The sequence below is a fragment of the Peromyscus californicus genome, unplaced genomic scaffold (assembly GCF_007827085.1).
Source record: "Peromyscus californicus insignis strain IS unplaced genomic scaffold, ASM782708v3 Scaffold_3__1_contigs__length_106647218, whole genome shotgun sequence".
Classification (NCBI taxonomy): domain Eukaryota; kingdom Metazoa; phylum Chordata; class Mammalia; order Rodentia; family Cricetidae; genus Peromyscus; species Peromyscus californicus.
Window position 1 is genome coordinate 54,932,800 of NW_026294551.1, and position 17,519 is coordinate 54,950,318.

The window sequence follows — 17,519 nt, forward strand, 5'->3', positions numbered from 1 at the left end:
TCAACGAGAAAACCACAAAACAAATGAAAATAATCACAGAAGAAATAGTAGAGAAAGATTTCGTGTTTATGGATAGGCAAACTCACTATTGTTTATATGTTAAAACGCACTGGTGGGCTCATGCCTGGACTTCCAGCACCTGGGAGGTGGTGGCAGAGGGATCAGTAGTTCACAGTTATCCTTGGCTATATTGTGAGTTCAAGATCAGCCTGAGCTACATGAGAGCTTTTCTCAAAAACAAGATGAAACATAAATAAAAAAAAACCCAAAGCAAACAACAACAAAACAAAACCACACACACACACACACACACACACACACACACACACACACACACACACACACACTGGAAGCTAGTTCTTCTGACTGGATTTACAAATTTAATGGAATCGTGACCTAAACCCAGAGTTAATTACAGAGGCTGAGAAACTGATTCTGGCAGTGATGGAAAGCAGCAAAAGATCCAGAGCAGCTAGCATACCATCGAAGAGCTAAGGTGGAGGGGCTAGAAGGCCCGGTTCCAAAGCTTACCATAATTCTACAGTAATAAAGACAGTGTGGTTTCAATAAAAAGCAGAGAAGTAGCTCAGAAATAGACCTGCGTGAATATTCTTAACATTATCTGACGGAGGAACAAAGGCAATCTGACAGAGAAAAGACAGTTCTTGCACAAATGATGCTGGTACACGTGGACACCCATACATCCCAAACGTGCACCCTAAACCAGGATCGATGTCACAACGATCCAGACACTGAACTTAACCCTTTCCAGATGAGCTCAAAATGGACCACAGAGGTAAACATAAAACATAAAACTTACAAAAGAGACAATTCAGGGAAAAAGATAGCACGACCTAGGGGTTGGTAATGACATTGTAAATACAACATGAAGACACAATCCAGGAAAGATGCTGTATTAGTCAGAGTTCTCTAAAGCAACAGAACTGATGATAGAATGAATATAAATATATAAAGAGGATTTATTTGTGTGACTTCCAGGCTATGGTCTGAGTACTCCAATCATGATTGTCTCTAGATAGAGAGGCTGAGGATCTGGTAGTTGTTCAGATGATGACTCTGGTTGTCTCAGCAGTACCAATACGCTGCTGGAGGCCCAGGGAAGTCCCAGAGAGCTGAAAGTCTTCATTCTGCATCAGAATCCCGAAGAAGTAAAGCAAAGGAATGCCTCAGGAACAGAATAGATGAACTTGCCAGCAAGAGGAAGGGCAAGCAGGCAGAAAGCGAAAGCGTCCTTCTGTCCTTTTATGTGGGCTGCTACCAGATGCGGTGGCCCAGATTCAGAGTTGGTCTTCTCATCTCAAATGACCCAATCAAGAAAATCCTTTATGGGCACCCACAGCTGTTGGTCTTAGTTGATTCCAGATGTAGTCAAGTTGACAACTATCACATCCATCACAGAGTTTATAAGTGGGGCCCCAATATCATAGAGTCTAAGCTCTACAAAAGGCACAACCAAGCAGCTGAGAGGCCAAGTCACAGAGTGGGAATATATTTGGCAAAGACATGTCTATTAAAGCACATAGTTGCCACTCTTCCTTCTCATTCTCAAGCCTTTGCTTTTCTTCTCAGACACTGTGGAATGCTTTTCAAGTCACAACAGGCAAAATCCAGCTTCGAGAAACTTGAAAGGATGTATTTATTTTTCAATATTCAAACCTCTGTTTTTTTCTCTTGTGATGCTAGGAATCAAACACAGGGCTTTGTGCTTGCTAGGCAAGCACTCCAATCACTGGGCTATAAACCCAGCCCTCAAAATTCATTAAGACATAAGCGATTGAGTCATAAACTGTAGATGTTGAATGTTTAAAAATAAAATATTAGCCATGGTCTTAGTTGGCTTTGCATAGCTATAACAAAATGCTAGAAACTAGGTGATTTATAAACAATGAAAGTTCATTCGGTTCATGATCCCGGAGGCTGGGGCTTCTAGGAGCCCAGCATTTGCATCTAGTGAAGGACAGTGGGCTACGTCATCGCACAAGGGAAGGCTGAATATGAAGATAGCCTATAGTGAAAAATTCTGGGCATCAAGTGCTCTTCCTCTCCGAGCTTCCAAGTATCTAGGAGCACAGATAGGTGAGCATCTCTGTGCTGGACCACTCTCTTGTACCATCCCCGTCCATGGGAACAGAGGCTTTGTGACTTTTTTTTTTTTGAGATAAGGTTTCCTATGGATGGCCTGGAACTCACAGAGATCCACCTGCCTCTGGCTCCCAATTGCTGGGATTAAAGGTGTGCACCACCACAACTGGTTCCTGACCTAATCTCAAGTTTGGACTTCCCAATATTGTTGCATTGGGATGTAGGTTCCATCATAAACACTTGTTTGCGGGGGGGGGGGGGGGGGGGGGGGGGGGGGGGGGGAGGTACACTCAAACCATGGCAATTATGCACATTTTAAATTAGAACCTTATGGAGCATACTATGAATTGTCCATCATTCCTCTATATATTTGAAGATTGTCTGGAATCTTAAATGTATTTTCAACTGTTGGGAAGATTGTATACCATATGCCTTAGCTCAGAAAATATAGTCACTAAGAAATCTCCTGTGCTGTCTTTGGATGTCAACTTGGACCCTGCATTTATATGAGTTAAGTTCTGGTGGAAACCATGGTAACCGAAGAATTAACTTACTGAGGCCATGCTTCTGCCTCCTGCTGTAACTGAACTTGAGTGGATGGATATATGAGCATTACTATTCAGTATATGCAAATGCACGGGTCATCTTTGAGAGGAAGGATGGCAAAGCTTGACTACTTCTTGCAGGACCAGGAAGGCTACCTCCTAAGACATGAACTTGTGGTTAGAATTGAATGGTCTTGGCCAACCTGGAGGCTCATCATGATCTTCAACCGAACAATATGTACAGCTTTGGTGTGGCCTCCACCATGCTCCCTTGTGGCAGGTGATGCATTGATTGTTAATGACAAAACCCTTTGGTCTTTTCACAGCATTGTTTCTCCCCCTAGGGAGTGTCAGCTGTCAGGTGCCTGAAGATGGGTGGTTTGTTGGTCGGCTCTGGAGCTGGTGTGCTGGTCTTCTGCAAAAGCCCCAGCTACAAACCCATCAAGTGAGTTCCGGACCCATAGTGTTGGGGTAGATAGAGCCCACTAGAGCAGCAGTTCTCAGCCTGGGTGTTGCCTAAGACCAGGCCATATCAGATATTTACATTGCGATTCCTAACAGTAGCAAAATTATAATTATGAAGTTGCAACAAGATAGTTTTATGGTTGGGGGTCACCACAACACGAGGAACTGTATTAAAGGGTTGCAGCATTAAGAAGGCTGAGAACCACTGCCCTAGAGAGATGTTCGTTCACTTAAATCCAACAACTAAATGGTACTGGAAGAACCATATTTGCCAAGCTTTGTGCCTCACATCCTTAATCCCATCCCTCAGGAGGCAGAGGCTGGAGGGTCTCTATGAGTTCCAGGACAAACTATTCCTACACATAGTTCCAAGCCACTCAAGGCTACCCAGTGAGGTCCTGTTTAAAAGAAAAGCACGTCCGGTTCAAGAATTTCATCTTGCTATTAAACGTGTAGCTGGAACCACAAGGGCTAGTGATTTCTTTCCTGTGAAAATGGTCACGTTAAACCAAACCACAGTCATTCACTGTGACCCAGCGACACAACCACCCTTTTGATAAGTGCATAACTTGGTTGTACACTACCCTGAGGAGGCACGGTACCAGGAATCTGACGTCTCCCCCTAGTTGTTCAGGTTATCTTTCAGAAATGGGTGGCCTGGGGCATTTGTGCCCATGAGCCTGCCTGCCTTGTACCAGCCCTTTCAGACCGCATCTCCCTGACAGACCTTCTCTGACTGTCTTAGCCGTGCACTGACAGCCCCGCCTCCTTCCTGATCCTGGGCGTGCTCCATTGTGAGTAGCTCCGGCCTTCCCAGCTGTGTCCCTTCCTTGAGGGCCCACCCCACCCTACGTGACTAGTGTGTGTCCTCTGCAATCAGATAAGCCAGTGCTTGCTGGCTGAGTGACTCTGGTTTCGCGTCTGTGCTTCTCCCCAAAGGAAAATTCAGCTGCAAGGCGGTATCACTTCTATCACACTCCGGGGAGAGGGACACCAGTTCTTTGTAGGAACAGAGGAATCACACATCTATCGGGTTAACTTCACCGATTTCAAAGAGACTCTCATTGCAACCTGCCACTTTGAAGCTGTCCAGGACATTGTCTTTCCATTGTAAGTAGAAGAAGAATGTTAGAATGTAGAGATTTGATGCAGTGTGCGTAGGAATTCCACTTTATTCAAGTACTTTCAAGATTCGTTAATAGAATTATTTTTCTGATGAAACTTTTCTAGTGTACTGGATTATTTTATTGGACCTGGAAAGATTTATTTATTTGTATTTTAAGTGTATGGGTGTTTTTGGTTGCATGTATGGATGTGTACCACATGTATGCAATACCCACAGACTCCAGAAGAGCACATCAGATGCCCTGGAACTGGAGTTACAGACTATGAGCCATCACCATGTGGCTGTCAGGAATCGAACCTGGGTCCTCTGGAAGAGCAGCCAGTGCTCTTAACTGGGGGCCATCTCTCCAGCCTTCTAATGGATGGTTTTGGTTTTATCATGTTTTGCTTTTAATTGCCTCCACGTGCAGTTACCCTGGTTCTCCTTCCTCTAGTTTGGACACTTTGTTTTGTTTTAAATGCCGGATTTGGGGCAAATAAGATGGCCTATTGGGTAAAGGCACCTGCTGCCAAGCCTGATAAGCTGAGTTTAAACGATCCTTGGACCCACACAATAGAGCACCAGAACCTCTCCCACGAGTTGTCCTCCAGCCTCCACCCGTCTGCTGTGGTGCAAGCACACGTGCACACGAAAATAATAAATAAAAGTAAAATGCTGACTTCCTCGGTAAATCCATCCCGGAAAGGGCACATTCCCAGGAGACCTTCTCTGTGATTTTCCAATGCCATCTGGAAAAAAAAAAAAAAAATCCTGGAAGTTCCTTTTCTCAAACTGGATTTTGTTTGTTGTTTCACATATCCAAGGCTGGCTGGAATCTTGGAGTCCTGACCCCCGGGCCTTTGTCCTGCCTGCTGGGATCACCGGCAGGCACCACCCCCTGCAGCAACACCTGTTTTCATGCTTCATTCCAGTCATTTGTTGGTGTCTTCCTGATCTGGCGGGCTTTTTTATTTTTTAGGTGATGGACATGAGGTCTCCTGGGTTGTAATGGCTGGTTTTCCTGATAATCTCACCGAAGTCAACTCTCCATCGGTGGTTCTGGTGTTAAAAAGGAACTTGAGTCGCCATGTGGCACTACTTGCTTCTGAAGCACGTTGTTATATTTAGCAAAGTCTGTCCCGTGAAGTTGGCCAGTTTTTTGCTCTGAGTTTCCTGTGTTTAGCCTGAACTGCAGACACCAACATTATTGTCCTACAGATGCAAGCTTGTTTTAGAACTCAGTCCCCGATTTGATGAGCTGCTGCTTTGGTTCCCTGAGTCCTTCGGGTTTAGGTCTGGCAGTGGTGATGGGGAGCTGGTGCTTCCCATTGAAGTGGATCTTTATTGGAAAGTGGGTCACTTTCTTACCAGGTTCAATTTTCCCCTTTTCGAAGGAGTTTGGTGGAATCAATCTATTTCTGGTTTTAGTGCTTTTTCTAAGGATATACTTAAAGATTTTATTCTCTCTCTCTCTCTCTCTCTCTCTCTCTCTCTCTCTCTCTCTCTCTCTCTCTCGTGTGTGGGTGTGTGTGTGTGTGGGGGGTGTGTGGTGTATGTGTGTGCGGGTGCACCCACAGAGGCCAGAAGAGGGTCAGCTGGCCCTAGAGTTAACAGAAGGCTGTAAGCTACACAACCTGAGTACTGGGAACCAAATTCAAGTTCTCTGGAAGAGAATCCAGTGTTCTTAACCACTGAGCCAATTCTCCAGCCTCTATGAGGATATTCTTTAAAACTATATTTCCAATTCTATGTAAATGCCAATCTATTTGGTTTTTATATGGGTTTGTTTTCCACAGTTTTTATTTATTTGAGTGTGTGTGTGTGTGTGTGTGTGTGTATACAGTTGCATGTGTGCCATGGTGTGCATGTAGAGGTCAGAGGACAACTCTCAGGTAGGTGTTTCTTTTGCCACCTAATTTCAACTCTGAGCTACTTGGGGTTTTTTTTTCCCCCTATTAATTCTAAAGTGAGTAAACTTTAAAATTGAAGAGACTCTAGCATTTTTTTGAAGCACATTTAAGATGAAATGGAGAAATTGCTTGAGGAGTGTTTAGACCAAAGGTTAGCTCTGGTCTTCCCAGAGACTGAGGAGAAGTTCACACTTATAAACCAGGTGGCTTTTTCACCCTAATGCCACCCCCTTTCCTATCAAAGTTGGAGTCATCTGTAATCACCTGACACCTTGGTAATTTACATCCCATGTCAAGTGGCCCTTTCCCCCAGTCTGACTGACCACTTACTCAGGGATCCTTTTTTTTTTTTTTATTCATAATTTCTTATTTTTTCAGAACTGAACAAAAAAAGGGTGCACATGTGAATTCTGCCATGTTGCCATTTTCTTCTGTGTAATTGTAATAAGATTTTTCAACTTCATTGAAATTTCCTCTTTTCATAAAATATTCCATGGACATATTTATCTCAAGAAATGCTACTTGGTTAGGTGTATACAGGCCTCCAGACTAATCCAGACATATACTTCACATACATATATACATACTTGTGTGTGTGCGCGCGCGCGCGCGCGCGCGCGCGTGTGTGTGTGTATGTGAATCATATCACCCAAAAGTAGTTTAAAATAAAGAAATGTGACTATTCCTTCAATTTACCAAGATTTAGAAAGATTTCTAATCAACTTTTTCTTTATAAACAACTTTGTCCCAACTCTTCCAAAAGTGAAAAGATTATAAAAGATTTTCCACAGAGGATGTGAGGAATTGACTGTCTCTCCACACAAGAAACCTCTAAGTCACACCTTCAGTAATCGGTATCCAAAGGGCATCCTGCCCCACTCCTTATGAGGCACATTTGATACCAGAGACACACCGAACACTGTGCATCTTTGATGGCTCGCTCATCCCTCAATGGCTCTTTTGCAGTGGTACTGCTGAGCTGTTTGCTACCTGTGCCAAGAAAGACATCAGGGTGTGGCACACAGTATCCAACCGGGAGCTGCTTCGGATCACCGTGCCCAACATGACCTGCCATGGCATCGACTTCATGAGAGACGGCAGGAGCATCATCTCAGGTGATGGGATATGCACGGTGGCACGCACCTGAAAAGTGGAGGCAGGAGGGGCGGGAGTTCAAGGCTATTCTTAAGTTTTAGCGGCCAGCCTGTGCTAAGTGAGATCCTGCCTCAAACCAGCAACCGAACAACAGAAAACTTGGTAGCTGCTTCCAATGGAGGTTTGGATCTAGGTTCTGGCTGAAGTTTCAATTCTTGTCATTTTCCATGAATGTCTGCCTGTGGATCACCAGGGACAGCCTTCTGCCATCCACGCTCCTTCCCTTAGGGTCTAGCCTCTCCTTGGTGTTCCATCTACCAAGTGGTTTCCGAGGTGAGAGGAACCATGTCTCTCAAACTATTTCACATATCAGGGATGCCTTTTTTTTAGCAAGGAGTATATTCGACACTGAACTGGATTGGAGGCATAGTATGTATAGGATTTTGGATTAGAACTCATTTGTATAAGAGAGAAAAATCCAACTCGAACTAAGATATGCTTTAAAGATTTTGTTTTGTTTTGCTCTGTTTTTCGAGGCAGGGTTTCTCTGTGTAGCCCTGGCTGTCCTGGAACTCACTCTGTAGACCAGGCTGGCCTCAAACTCAGGGATCTATCTGCCTCTGCCTCCTAAGTGCTGGGATTAAAAGGCAATGTGCCACGACAGCCGGCCCAAAGAATTCTTTTTAATTTTACATTCATGCATACAACTCTATGGGCATACATATAGTTTTGTTTTGTTTTTGTTTGTGTGTTCTAAGGGGGCTCAAGTAACACACACTGGTCTTGAACTTGCTATGTAGCTGAGGATGACCTTGAGCTTCTGTTCTTCCTGACTCTACCTCCTAAGTGCTGGTAAAAGGGAAAATTTTAATATCTATCTATCTATCTATCTATCTATCTATCTATCTATCTATCTACCTATCTATCTATCTATCTATATGTGTATGGGTGTTTTGCCTGCATGTATGTCTGTGTACCACATGCCAGCCTGGTGTCCACAGAGGCAGAAGAGGGCACTAGATCCTCTGGAACTGGAGGTACAGACATATAGGTACCTGGAATATGAACTCGGGTCTTCTGGAAGAGCAGCTAGTGCTCTTAACTACTGAGCCATCTCTCTAGTCCCTAAACAGAATTTTTTTTGGCATAAACACAATTTATGCCAAACTGATGTTTTAACATAAATGATAGATAGCATGAGTTGACCATGGTGGTGAACACCTAGTATTTTGGCACTTGAGAGGCAGAGGCAGGGGGATTAGGAGTGAAAGAACACTCTTGGCTATATAGCAAGATTGATGCTAGCCTGGGCTACAGGATACTCTGACTCAAGAAACTAACCCCCTCCCAAATTATAGATACCACATTATTCCTCCTCTAAATACTTCCGTATATATCTCTAAAAATACTTTCCTGTGAAGCAATAGTTTCTTAATATCACCTTATGAGTAACCTATATCAAATTTCCCCAGCAGTCAAAAATAAATGTATTGGTTTACACCAGGGGAAAGCCAAGTGGATCTGAGTGAAGCTATTAAAACAGAGGCCTAGGAGCCCATCCCCTCTTTCCGTGGCTCTGATTCCTCCTTGCCCCCTCCCCTCTTGTCTTCTCCCCTGAGTGACTTACATGGTGCCCAGAACTGACAGGTCCTTGGACAAGGGAATCTTAGAGTCATCCTTGCCTCCCCTGTTTCTCTTACACCTTTATCCATGTGCTCCAATGGCTCCATCTCAAAGGACAGCCATAGGTCCATCACTGGTCACCATCCCCACCCTGGTCCTGGCCACTGCCAGCTCTTCATGATCACCCCAGTAGCTCTTACTGCTCCTGTCTACCTCCATTCTTGCCCACTAGTCTGTTCTCCACACAGAAACCAAAGGTCTATTTTAAAACATTAAATTAGGTCTTGATAGTTGTTGGGCTTTTCAAGTCTCTTCCTCCACAAACGACAAAGACCCAGCAGTCACCTGCAAGGCCCTGCAGGACCTTCTCTACTCCCCTCCTCACTTCTCATTTCTTCTTCCTGACCTGCTCACCTTCCCTGCTGTGCTTGCATCTCCCCGATTCTGCAAACACACTGGGCGCACAGGTTTTACTCATGCTGTTGTAGCTAGTTGGCCTGGAATGTTCTTCCTCCAAACACTTCCATGGCTTGTCCCTTCATTCTCTCTTACTTCCTCATGCCTTTGCTGAAATGGGATCTACCTTGAGCATCCTATTTAAAAGTTGCTAAGCTCAAGAGACAGTCCAAGAGCTGACACAGACCTGTAGAAATGTATTCCAGGTAGAGGGAATGGCCAGTGCAGAGGTCCCGAGGTGGGAACTGGCTGCTTGTATTTAAGGAGTAGCAGGAATGTCAGTGTGTCTGCAGCTTATTAGTTACAGGAGGGGTGGGGCCTCAGGAAGAGTGATGGCAAAGGTAGGTGGGCACCACATACGAGGTAGTGTGCAGAATGAAGAGTTGGATTTGGGGGGCCTGGGGAGAAGACCCGTGGGTAAGAGTGCATACTGGCCTTGCAGAGTTCAGTTTCCAGAAGCCACACCAGACAGCTCACAACCACTTATTAATTCAGGTCCTGGGGGGTCCAATGCTCTCTTCTGCCTTCCTTGGGCACCTGAACTGACATGTACACATTCCCACAAGCATATACACATCCTTTATTTAAAAGCTGGATTTTAATTCTGGGACAGTGGGGTAAAATTTTGGGGCAGTCTTGATTGGGAAGGGGACTTGGTTTTAAAAAGTGCATCCCAACCCTTAATAGGTGACTAATTGTAAGCAGGAGTGCAGGGGTGGAGCTATTGAGAAGGCTCCTGGAGAGAGGAGCTGCTGCAGCTTGAATGGGGTTGGTGCCGGCAGGGGGTGGGGAAGGAGGTCAGAAGCCGGATGCTTATAACAGTGGAGCTGAGGGGACTTCCTGATGGATTGACTGTTGAGTTGTCTGCTTGGAACAGAAAGGGCTCAAGACTTAATGGTGACTCTGAGGTTCTTGGCTTGAGGAATGTGATGGTGGTGATGGCTTTTTTTGAGGTGGCAAGATGGTGACAACCAGGGAAGGGGTATCAGACTTAAAAGTGGGGGAAAGCGGGGCGTGGACTTGAGAGGCTGAGGCAGGAGGACTGAGAGTTTGAACATTCCAGGCTACAGAGTGAAACCCTGTCTTAAACAACAATAAAAATGGGTGGATGAGAAGGAAGAGGGTTTTAGAATTGTGAACTGATGCATCCTGGGTGTGGTAACAATTACTTGGGTGATGGGCGGTGGTGGCACACACCTTTAATCCCAGCACTCAGGAGGAAGAGGCAGGAGGATCTCTGTGAGTTCAAGGCCAGCTTGGTCTATAGAGTGAGTTCTGGGACAGCCAGGGCTACAAAGAGAAACCCTGTCTGGAAAAACAAAAACAAAACAAAAAAATCCCCTAAATAATAATAATAGTAATAAATAATAATAATAACAACAATAATAATAATAATGAGCAATTACATGGATGAGGGTGGAGGTCTACAGCTCACAGTGAAGTGAAAACAGGCCTCCTTCACCTGCCATGAGATCCACCTATAGGCAGGTGCATCCCGGACAAGCTTCTTCCTCCCCTTTCCAGGTGTGACCCGTCTGGGAGGTGGGGGGAGAAGGGCACAAGGGTATTGGTAGTTGCCGGGGCTAGCCTCTTCTTCCACTCCTACCATTTCTTCCAGTTTTCACTCTCATTGGTGATTCTGGAGATTGTCAATCTCCAGAGAGAAAGGTGGTGAATATACTGACCGTGTGCCTTCTGTCTCCTTGTGCCAGCATGGGATGATGGGAAAATCCGAGCCTTTGCTCCAGAGACAGGCCGGCTGATATACGCCATCAACAATGCTCACAGGATTGGAGTGACCGCCATTGCTACCACCAGTGACTGTAAACGGATCATCAGTGGTGGAGGAGAAGGGGAGGTACAGTTCTAAAATGATGTTTAAAAAAAGTCTTTACTTTAGAGCAACTAACTCATAGGAGGGTATCCATTTTTCATTTTTATTTTATTTTTTTAGTTTTAAATTTTATTTTATTTTTTATGTGTATGGGTGTTAGCATGCATGTATGCCATGTGTGTGCAGTGCCCCCAGAGGCCAGACAAAGGCATAGGATCCCCTGGGACTGGAGTCACAGATAATTGTTAACTCCTGTTCCAGCCATGGGAATCAAGCCCAGGTTCCCTGGAAGAGCAGTCAGTGCTCTTAACTGCTGAGCCATTTTGTCAACCCTTGTATTTCTTTTTCTTTTCTTTTTTTTTTTTTTTGTTTGTTTTTCAAGACAGGGTTTCTCCATGTAGTTTTGGTGCCTGTTCTGAATCTTGCTCTGTAGACCAGGCTAGCCTCAAACTCAGAGAGATCCTCCTGGCTCTGCCTCTCGAGAGCTGGGATTAAAGGCGTGTGCCACTGCCACACGGCACTCTTTTTAAAATATGTATCTGTACTAGAATTCAGGAAGGGCCTATTCAAGATTTTGATGAGATCGTAAAATACATCATAAAGTCAAGTTCTAATGCTTTAAACAGACATTAAATCTACCTGTGTTGCTAGAGTTTTCCTGACTGGCCCACAGTCAGGACAAATCTCTATCACCTGCCAGTCCCACAGCCTTTCAAACCCAACCAAGTAAACACAGAGACTTATTTTGCTTACAAACTGTATGGCCGTGGCAGGCTTCTTGCTAACTGTTCTTACAGCTTAAATTAACCCATTTCTATTAATCTATACCTTGCCACGTGGCTCGTGGCTTACCGGCATCTTCACATGCTGTTTCTCATCGTGGCAGCTGGCAGTGTCTCTCTGCAGCTGTTGTTCCTTTCTCATTGGCATTGAGAAAATTCAAAGTTAATAGAGCATTATGTAGTCTATTTCTGGGGGTTTTTGTTACTCCTTTTTGTTTATTTAGCATATCCTTTAGAGTTCTGTTTGATCTTTCTATAACTGCTTGACCTGTAGGATTATGTGGTATACCTGTAACATGGTTTATATTATAATAAGCAAAAAACTGTTTCATTTTAACAGAGACATATGATGGAGCATTATCAGTTTTGATTTGTGCAGGTATACCCATAATGGCCATAACTTCTAGCAAATGAGTGATTACAGAATCAGCTTTTTCAGAACTCAAAGCAGTTGCCCATTGAAATCCTGAATAAGTATCGATAGTGTGGTGTACATATTTCAGTTTTCCAAATTCTGCAAAGTGAAACACGTCCATCTGCCAGATTTCATTCCTCTGAGTACCCTTTGGGTTACATCCTGCTGGTAATGGTGTTTGATTGTAGAAGGAACAAGTAGGACATTTCTTTACTATTTCTTTGGCTTGTTGCCAGTGTTCCTTGAATAAACATACCTGTTTACAGAAAGGGTGTTTAAGGTACAGATGTGAAAACACCCTGTTTGGAACCAAGCTGTGAATCCAAGTTAATGTGTTTCTGGTTTGACTCAGTCTTTTCCTCCAAGAACCATAGCTGAGTCAATTGTCTTTCTTGTTTCTTAAAAGCAGGCGATAAAGAATCAATTCTTTAACAGAGGCAATTTTTTTGCTGTATTATTTTTATTAATTTTAACTTTTAGACAAGATTTCACTATGTAGCCTGGAACTTGCAATGTAAACCAGAACAGCCTCGAACTCACAGAGATCCGCCTGGCTCTGCCTCCTAAATGCTGGGTTTAAAGGTGTGTGGCACCATGCCAGCCTTGGCTATCATTTTAATGCTGCTACATTCAACGTTTTCTTCGAGCCATTTTGAAGATCCTAAAAACATTTCACTCACAGGTTTTATTTGGGGTCTTATTTCCGCTATGCCCGCTTTTGTTTTCTTGAATTCCAAAGCCTTGCTTTTGTCCACATGGGGTGGGGAAGGGGCACCCTCCTTTTTCTTTTCAGCTATCATAGGAAGCGCTTTTCAGAGTGGAGAAAAGACCCAGCTTCTTGGGGGAAACCCTTGGCAGAATCTAGGCAATTGAGGTGAATGGCTGGGCTGAAATGTCCCTCTGCCTCTTCCAGCATGTGATGCATGCTGTAACCTCTCTGCACTTTGGAGTCCTGAAGTATATAGTGAAAATAGCAATATTCTCATGGGAAAAAAAAAATTCCTCTCCTTAAAATGTGTGTATGCATGTGCCATGAGGACCCTCTCCACTTGCCCGGCCACATCTACCCCTAGCCCATGTCTCTCCCCTGTTCTGAGCCTTTGGAAGCCTACTACTTACCGGCTTTGGTCCAGTCCCTTATCACTTCCACCATACTCTTGTCAACATCTCCACATGCTCACTCGCTCCCTCATACTTCAGGAGCATTTGTCTTGCTGATGCCCAAACCTGTCTAGACCATGTGAATTCTAGGCATCTGAGCTCACTTTGGGAGGAAGAAATGACACTTTACACTTGCATTGTGTTTGGTCTGCTTGCTAGACTTTCCAAGCCCCTCCCTCAATCCCCCCCCCAGCCGCCATTCAGCCATTGTAGATCCCCCTCATATAGTTTCCACAGACTTTTAATTTTTTTAATTTTAAAATACATTTTTTTTTCTCATTTTTTGAGACAGGATTCCTCTGTGTAGCCCTGGCTGTCCTGAAACTCTTCTCTATAGACCAGGCTGGCCTCAGACTTAGAGACCTGCCTGCCTCTGCCTCCTAAATTCCGGGATTAAAGGCCTGCCCCACCATGCCCAGCCTCTGTACTGATTTTCTAAATTTTTTTCATTTTTAAGATTAATATAATTACATCATTCTCTCCCCCCCCCAACCTTCCCTTTCTTCCCTCAAAACTCTCCCAGATCTGCCTTCTTGTTCTTTTTCAAATTACTGGCTTCTCTTTTCACTAATTGTTGCTATATGCGTATATGTATATGTATATGTATATACATATTCCTAAATTTTAAAACTGTGTGGAGGCAATTGTATTACTTATGAATTTCATTTCAGGAGAATAAACAGGCATTGGAAAATATCTGCCATAGAAAATGGATATTGGGTTCCAGTGCAGTGTGGCCCACACCTACCAACACCTAGGAGTTCACCCCAAGACAAGGAGCAGTGAAGGCTATAAGGAGCAGTGAGACTCTTTCTTAATATATAAAAGACAGTGGCTATTAGAGTCTCTGAGGCTGAATAACATTGGTTTCCAATGATTAAAGCTGAAGAGCTGATGTGAAAGTTTAAATATGGCTTTGGGTAGCCTGAACTGTCCTGACAGCATGAGAAATTTGAGCGCAATGCTCAGCAGAAGTGAGGAGACAGGTTCTTTCTCTGGGCTTAGCAGAAAGCCCTTGCAATATTGATTCTCATAGTGGGAGCCTGATCATTTTCTCAGTCTGGAAGTAGAAGCAGGTCTGAGATTGGTAGCAGCACCATCCACACTCGTGGGATGATGGCCACATCTTGTACACGTCCCTGCCCCGCCTGCCTGAGATGGGAGCAGGGGATGAAACAGTCACACCCAGCAGAGATGGAAACACTCCTGTGTCTTTCTTGCTCCCTTCCCAAGTCCCAGGTTTGTGTGGCTAGCCTGTGCTTTGGGGCCCTCAGGTAAGGGTGTGGCAGGTAGGCTGCCAGACCCAGAAGCTGGAGGAGGCCCTAAAGGAGCACAAGTCTTCCGTGTCCTGCATCAGGGTGAAGAAGAACAATGAGGAGTGTGTCACTGCCAGCACCGATGGGACATGCATCATTTGGGACCTCGTGTAGGTACCTGGGATGGACAGGGAGGCTCACACAGCACTTACAAGACCCAAACATGCCAGCGTCCTGCCAAACACAGCAAAGATCCTAAAGGGGGTTGTGTTAGTTTCCTTACCCATCGTTGTGACAAAGTATTTAACAAAAGCTACTCAAGGAGTTGTAAAGTAAAGGGTTTATTTTGGCTCATGGTTTTGAGAATACAGTCCTTTATGGTGGGGAGGCATGACAACCAGGGTGTGAGGTGGCTGGAATTAAAAGTCTGAAATGCATGTGGTATTTGGCTTGCCTTCTTTCTTAGAGATTTTTTTTTTCCGGGGGGGAGGGGGGGGGAAGGGAACGGGACAGGACTGTATTTTTATTTTATGTGTACGGGTGTTTTGGCTGCATGTAGGTCTATGTACCACATGCATGCCTGGTGCCTGTAGAGACCAGAAGTGGGCATCAGATCCCCTGCAGTTGGAGTTACAGACAGTTGTGAACCACCATGTGGGTGCTAGGAATTGAACCCTGGTCCCTTGGTTCTCTGGAAGAGCAGCCAGTGCTCTTAACTACTGAGTCATAGCTCCAGTTCCTCGCCCTCCTTTTTATATAGTTCAGGATCCCAGCTCATTGAATAGTGCATCTAGGGTGGTCCTTCCTACTCAGTTGACCCTCTCTGGAAACATTCTCACAGACATGCCCAAATGTGTATCTCCTAGGTGATTCTAAATCCAATCAACCTTCAAGATTAACCATCACTAGTTAAAGGTTCTTAGAAGGCCTTAGGCTCCCTGGCTGTCCAAGGGTTCTAGGTACCAGTGGGGAAGATATGGTCTCCAGGAAGAACTAAATACCAGAAGTTTCTGTGCAGACAGGGAAGTAGTTTTCCAGATACATGCATTGAAGCATGACTTAATGTGAACCCATTCAACCTAAACATTGCACATTAACAAGGCAAGTTACATGGTAGGCAGTTCTCCGTGTTATCTTCTAGGTCATGAGCCTGCCCTGGGAGGGAGAAGGCATCCCCTCAGTTGGCCACATTCCCAGAGACTGCTTACATTATGAGTAAATCACAGACCCATAGACGATGGCAATGCCAAACTATGTAGGCCAAAACCTGTGAACTTCATCACAGGAGCATTCAGAGGATTTTCAAAGATGATTTTTTTTTTTGGAGGGGGGCTGTTGGAATTTTTGCTGTGTTTTTATTTTGGAACCAAACCTTCACCCCTCCCACGTCCCCAACCCAATCTTCCTTCAACCCACCACACTTTTATCACTCCTGAGATTCATAACCTTTGCAGATTGTCTAAAGAGGTTGAAATAAGTACAAAGGGACAAAGGAGGGTCAAAGACTATGCCCTCTCCTTTTTTGAGATGGGGTACTACTGTGATGTGCAGGCTGGTCTTGAATTCTTGGGCTCAAGAGATCCTTTTGTGTCAGCCTCTCAAGTGGCTGTGGGTAAAGGTGTGTGTCACCATGCCCAGCTGAAATGTTCCCGCCTAGAGAGGGGAGTGAGGACGTAAGGCAAAGCAGAACACTTTAAAATAATATACTAAAAGCTAAAAGCAGGGCTATGGATACAGACTAGCTGGTGGACCCGGTTTCAAATCCCCAGAACCCATGTAAAAGCCAGGCATGGTGGTACACGCCCGTAATCTCAGCACTTGGGAGGTAGAGACAGAGGGTCCCCAGGGCTTGCTCTAGCTGAGCCAATGAGCCCTAGGGTCAGTGAGAGAGCCTGCCTCAAAAAAGCACAAGGTGGAGAGTGACTGAGGAAGACACCAATGTCAACTTCTGGCCCCTACATGCACACACACACATCTGCATGCACCCCTGCACGCGCGTGCACGCACACACACACACACACACACACACACACACACACACACACACGCATGCACGCAAAGCTAAACAAAACAAAATCCCAAAGCACAGCAAACCCTGTTTTCTGGATGGGCCTGACTCTCAGCTTGGATCTCCAATCACTGGGAGATCCTGTTTGCGTGTAGATTTTGATTTCCCTTTTTCTTTCTTTCTTTCTTTCTTTTTCTTTTTTGAGACAGGGTTGCTTTATTTATATCGAGTGGGCTCTGGGACTGGCGGGACTTGGTGGTGGGAGCTGGAGAAAAATTCTCCAGCTACACAGGGTCTCGCTATGCAACTCTGGCTGTCCTGGAATCCACGTTTTAAACCAGGCTGGCCTCTGCCTCCCAAGTGCTGACATTAAAGGCATGCACCACTGTGCCTAATTCTGTATATAGCCTTCCACTGAATAGATTTAGATAGCGCCTGTGTTTCTGCATGTCTAGTCAGTTCCCATGTGGTGTTGCTGGTCCAAGGCCTGAACCCACAGACACACGACCTTCCCATTGGGAAAATGGGTATCGAGAAGGGGTATCTGAGTTTGTTTCAGTGGCTGGTTTTGTGACTGCCTCAAATCTTTAGCACCTTCCTTTTGTGTGGCAGGAATATTTAATTTGTGCCAAAATCTTTAAAAATCCTCGGCTCGAACACTGTGTTTGAAAGCTTCCATTATGAGAAGAAACTGCAGAAGGTGCATTTTCAGCCAGGAGCTGGGTCTGTGAAACAGCCACCAGCATACCAACTCCGAAAGA

The 17,519-nt window shown here is 44.8% G+C and overlaps 1 protein-coding gene across 1 annotated transcript in view; it reads left to right on the forward strand.

The window, feature by feature from the left end:
- Cfap52 (cilia and flagella associated protein 52) overlaps positions 1 to 17,519 on the forward strand; it is a 41,589-nt gene that overhangs the window by 19,139 nt on the left and 4,931 nt on the right. The window contains exons 7-11 of the mRNA XM_052757871.1: positions 2,993 to 3,093; positions 4,053 to 4,223; positions 7,095 to 7,243; positions 11,015 to 11,160; positions 14,769 to 14,920. Of these exons, the coding sequence (XP_052613831.1) occupies positions 2,993 to 3,093; positions 4,053 to 4,223; positions 7,095 to 7,243; positions 11,015 to 11,160; positions 14,769 to 14,920 (719 nt within the window). The remainder of the gene's footprint in view (positions 1 to 2,992; positions 3,094 to 4,052; positions 4,224 to 7,094; positions 7,244 to 11,014; positions 11,161 to 14,768; positions 14,921 to 17,519) is intronic.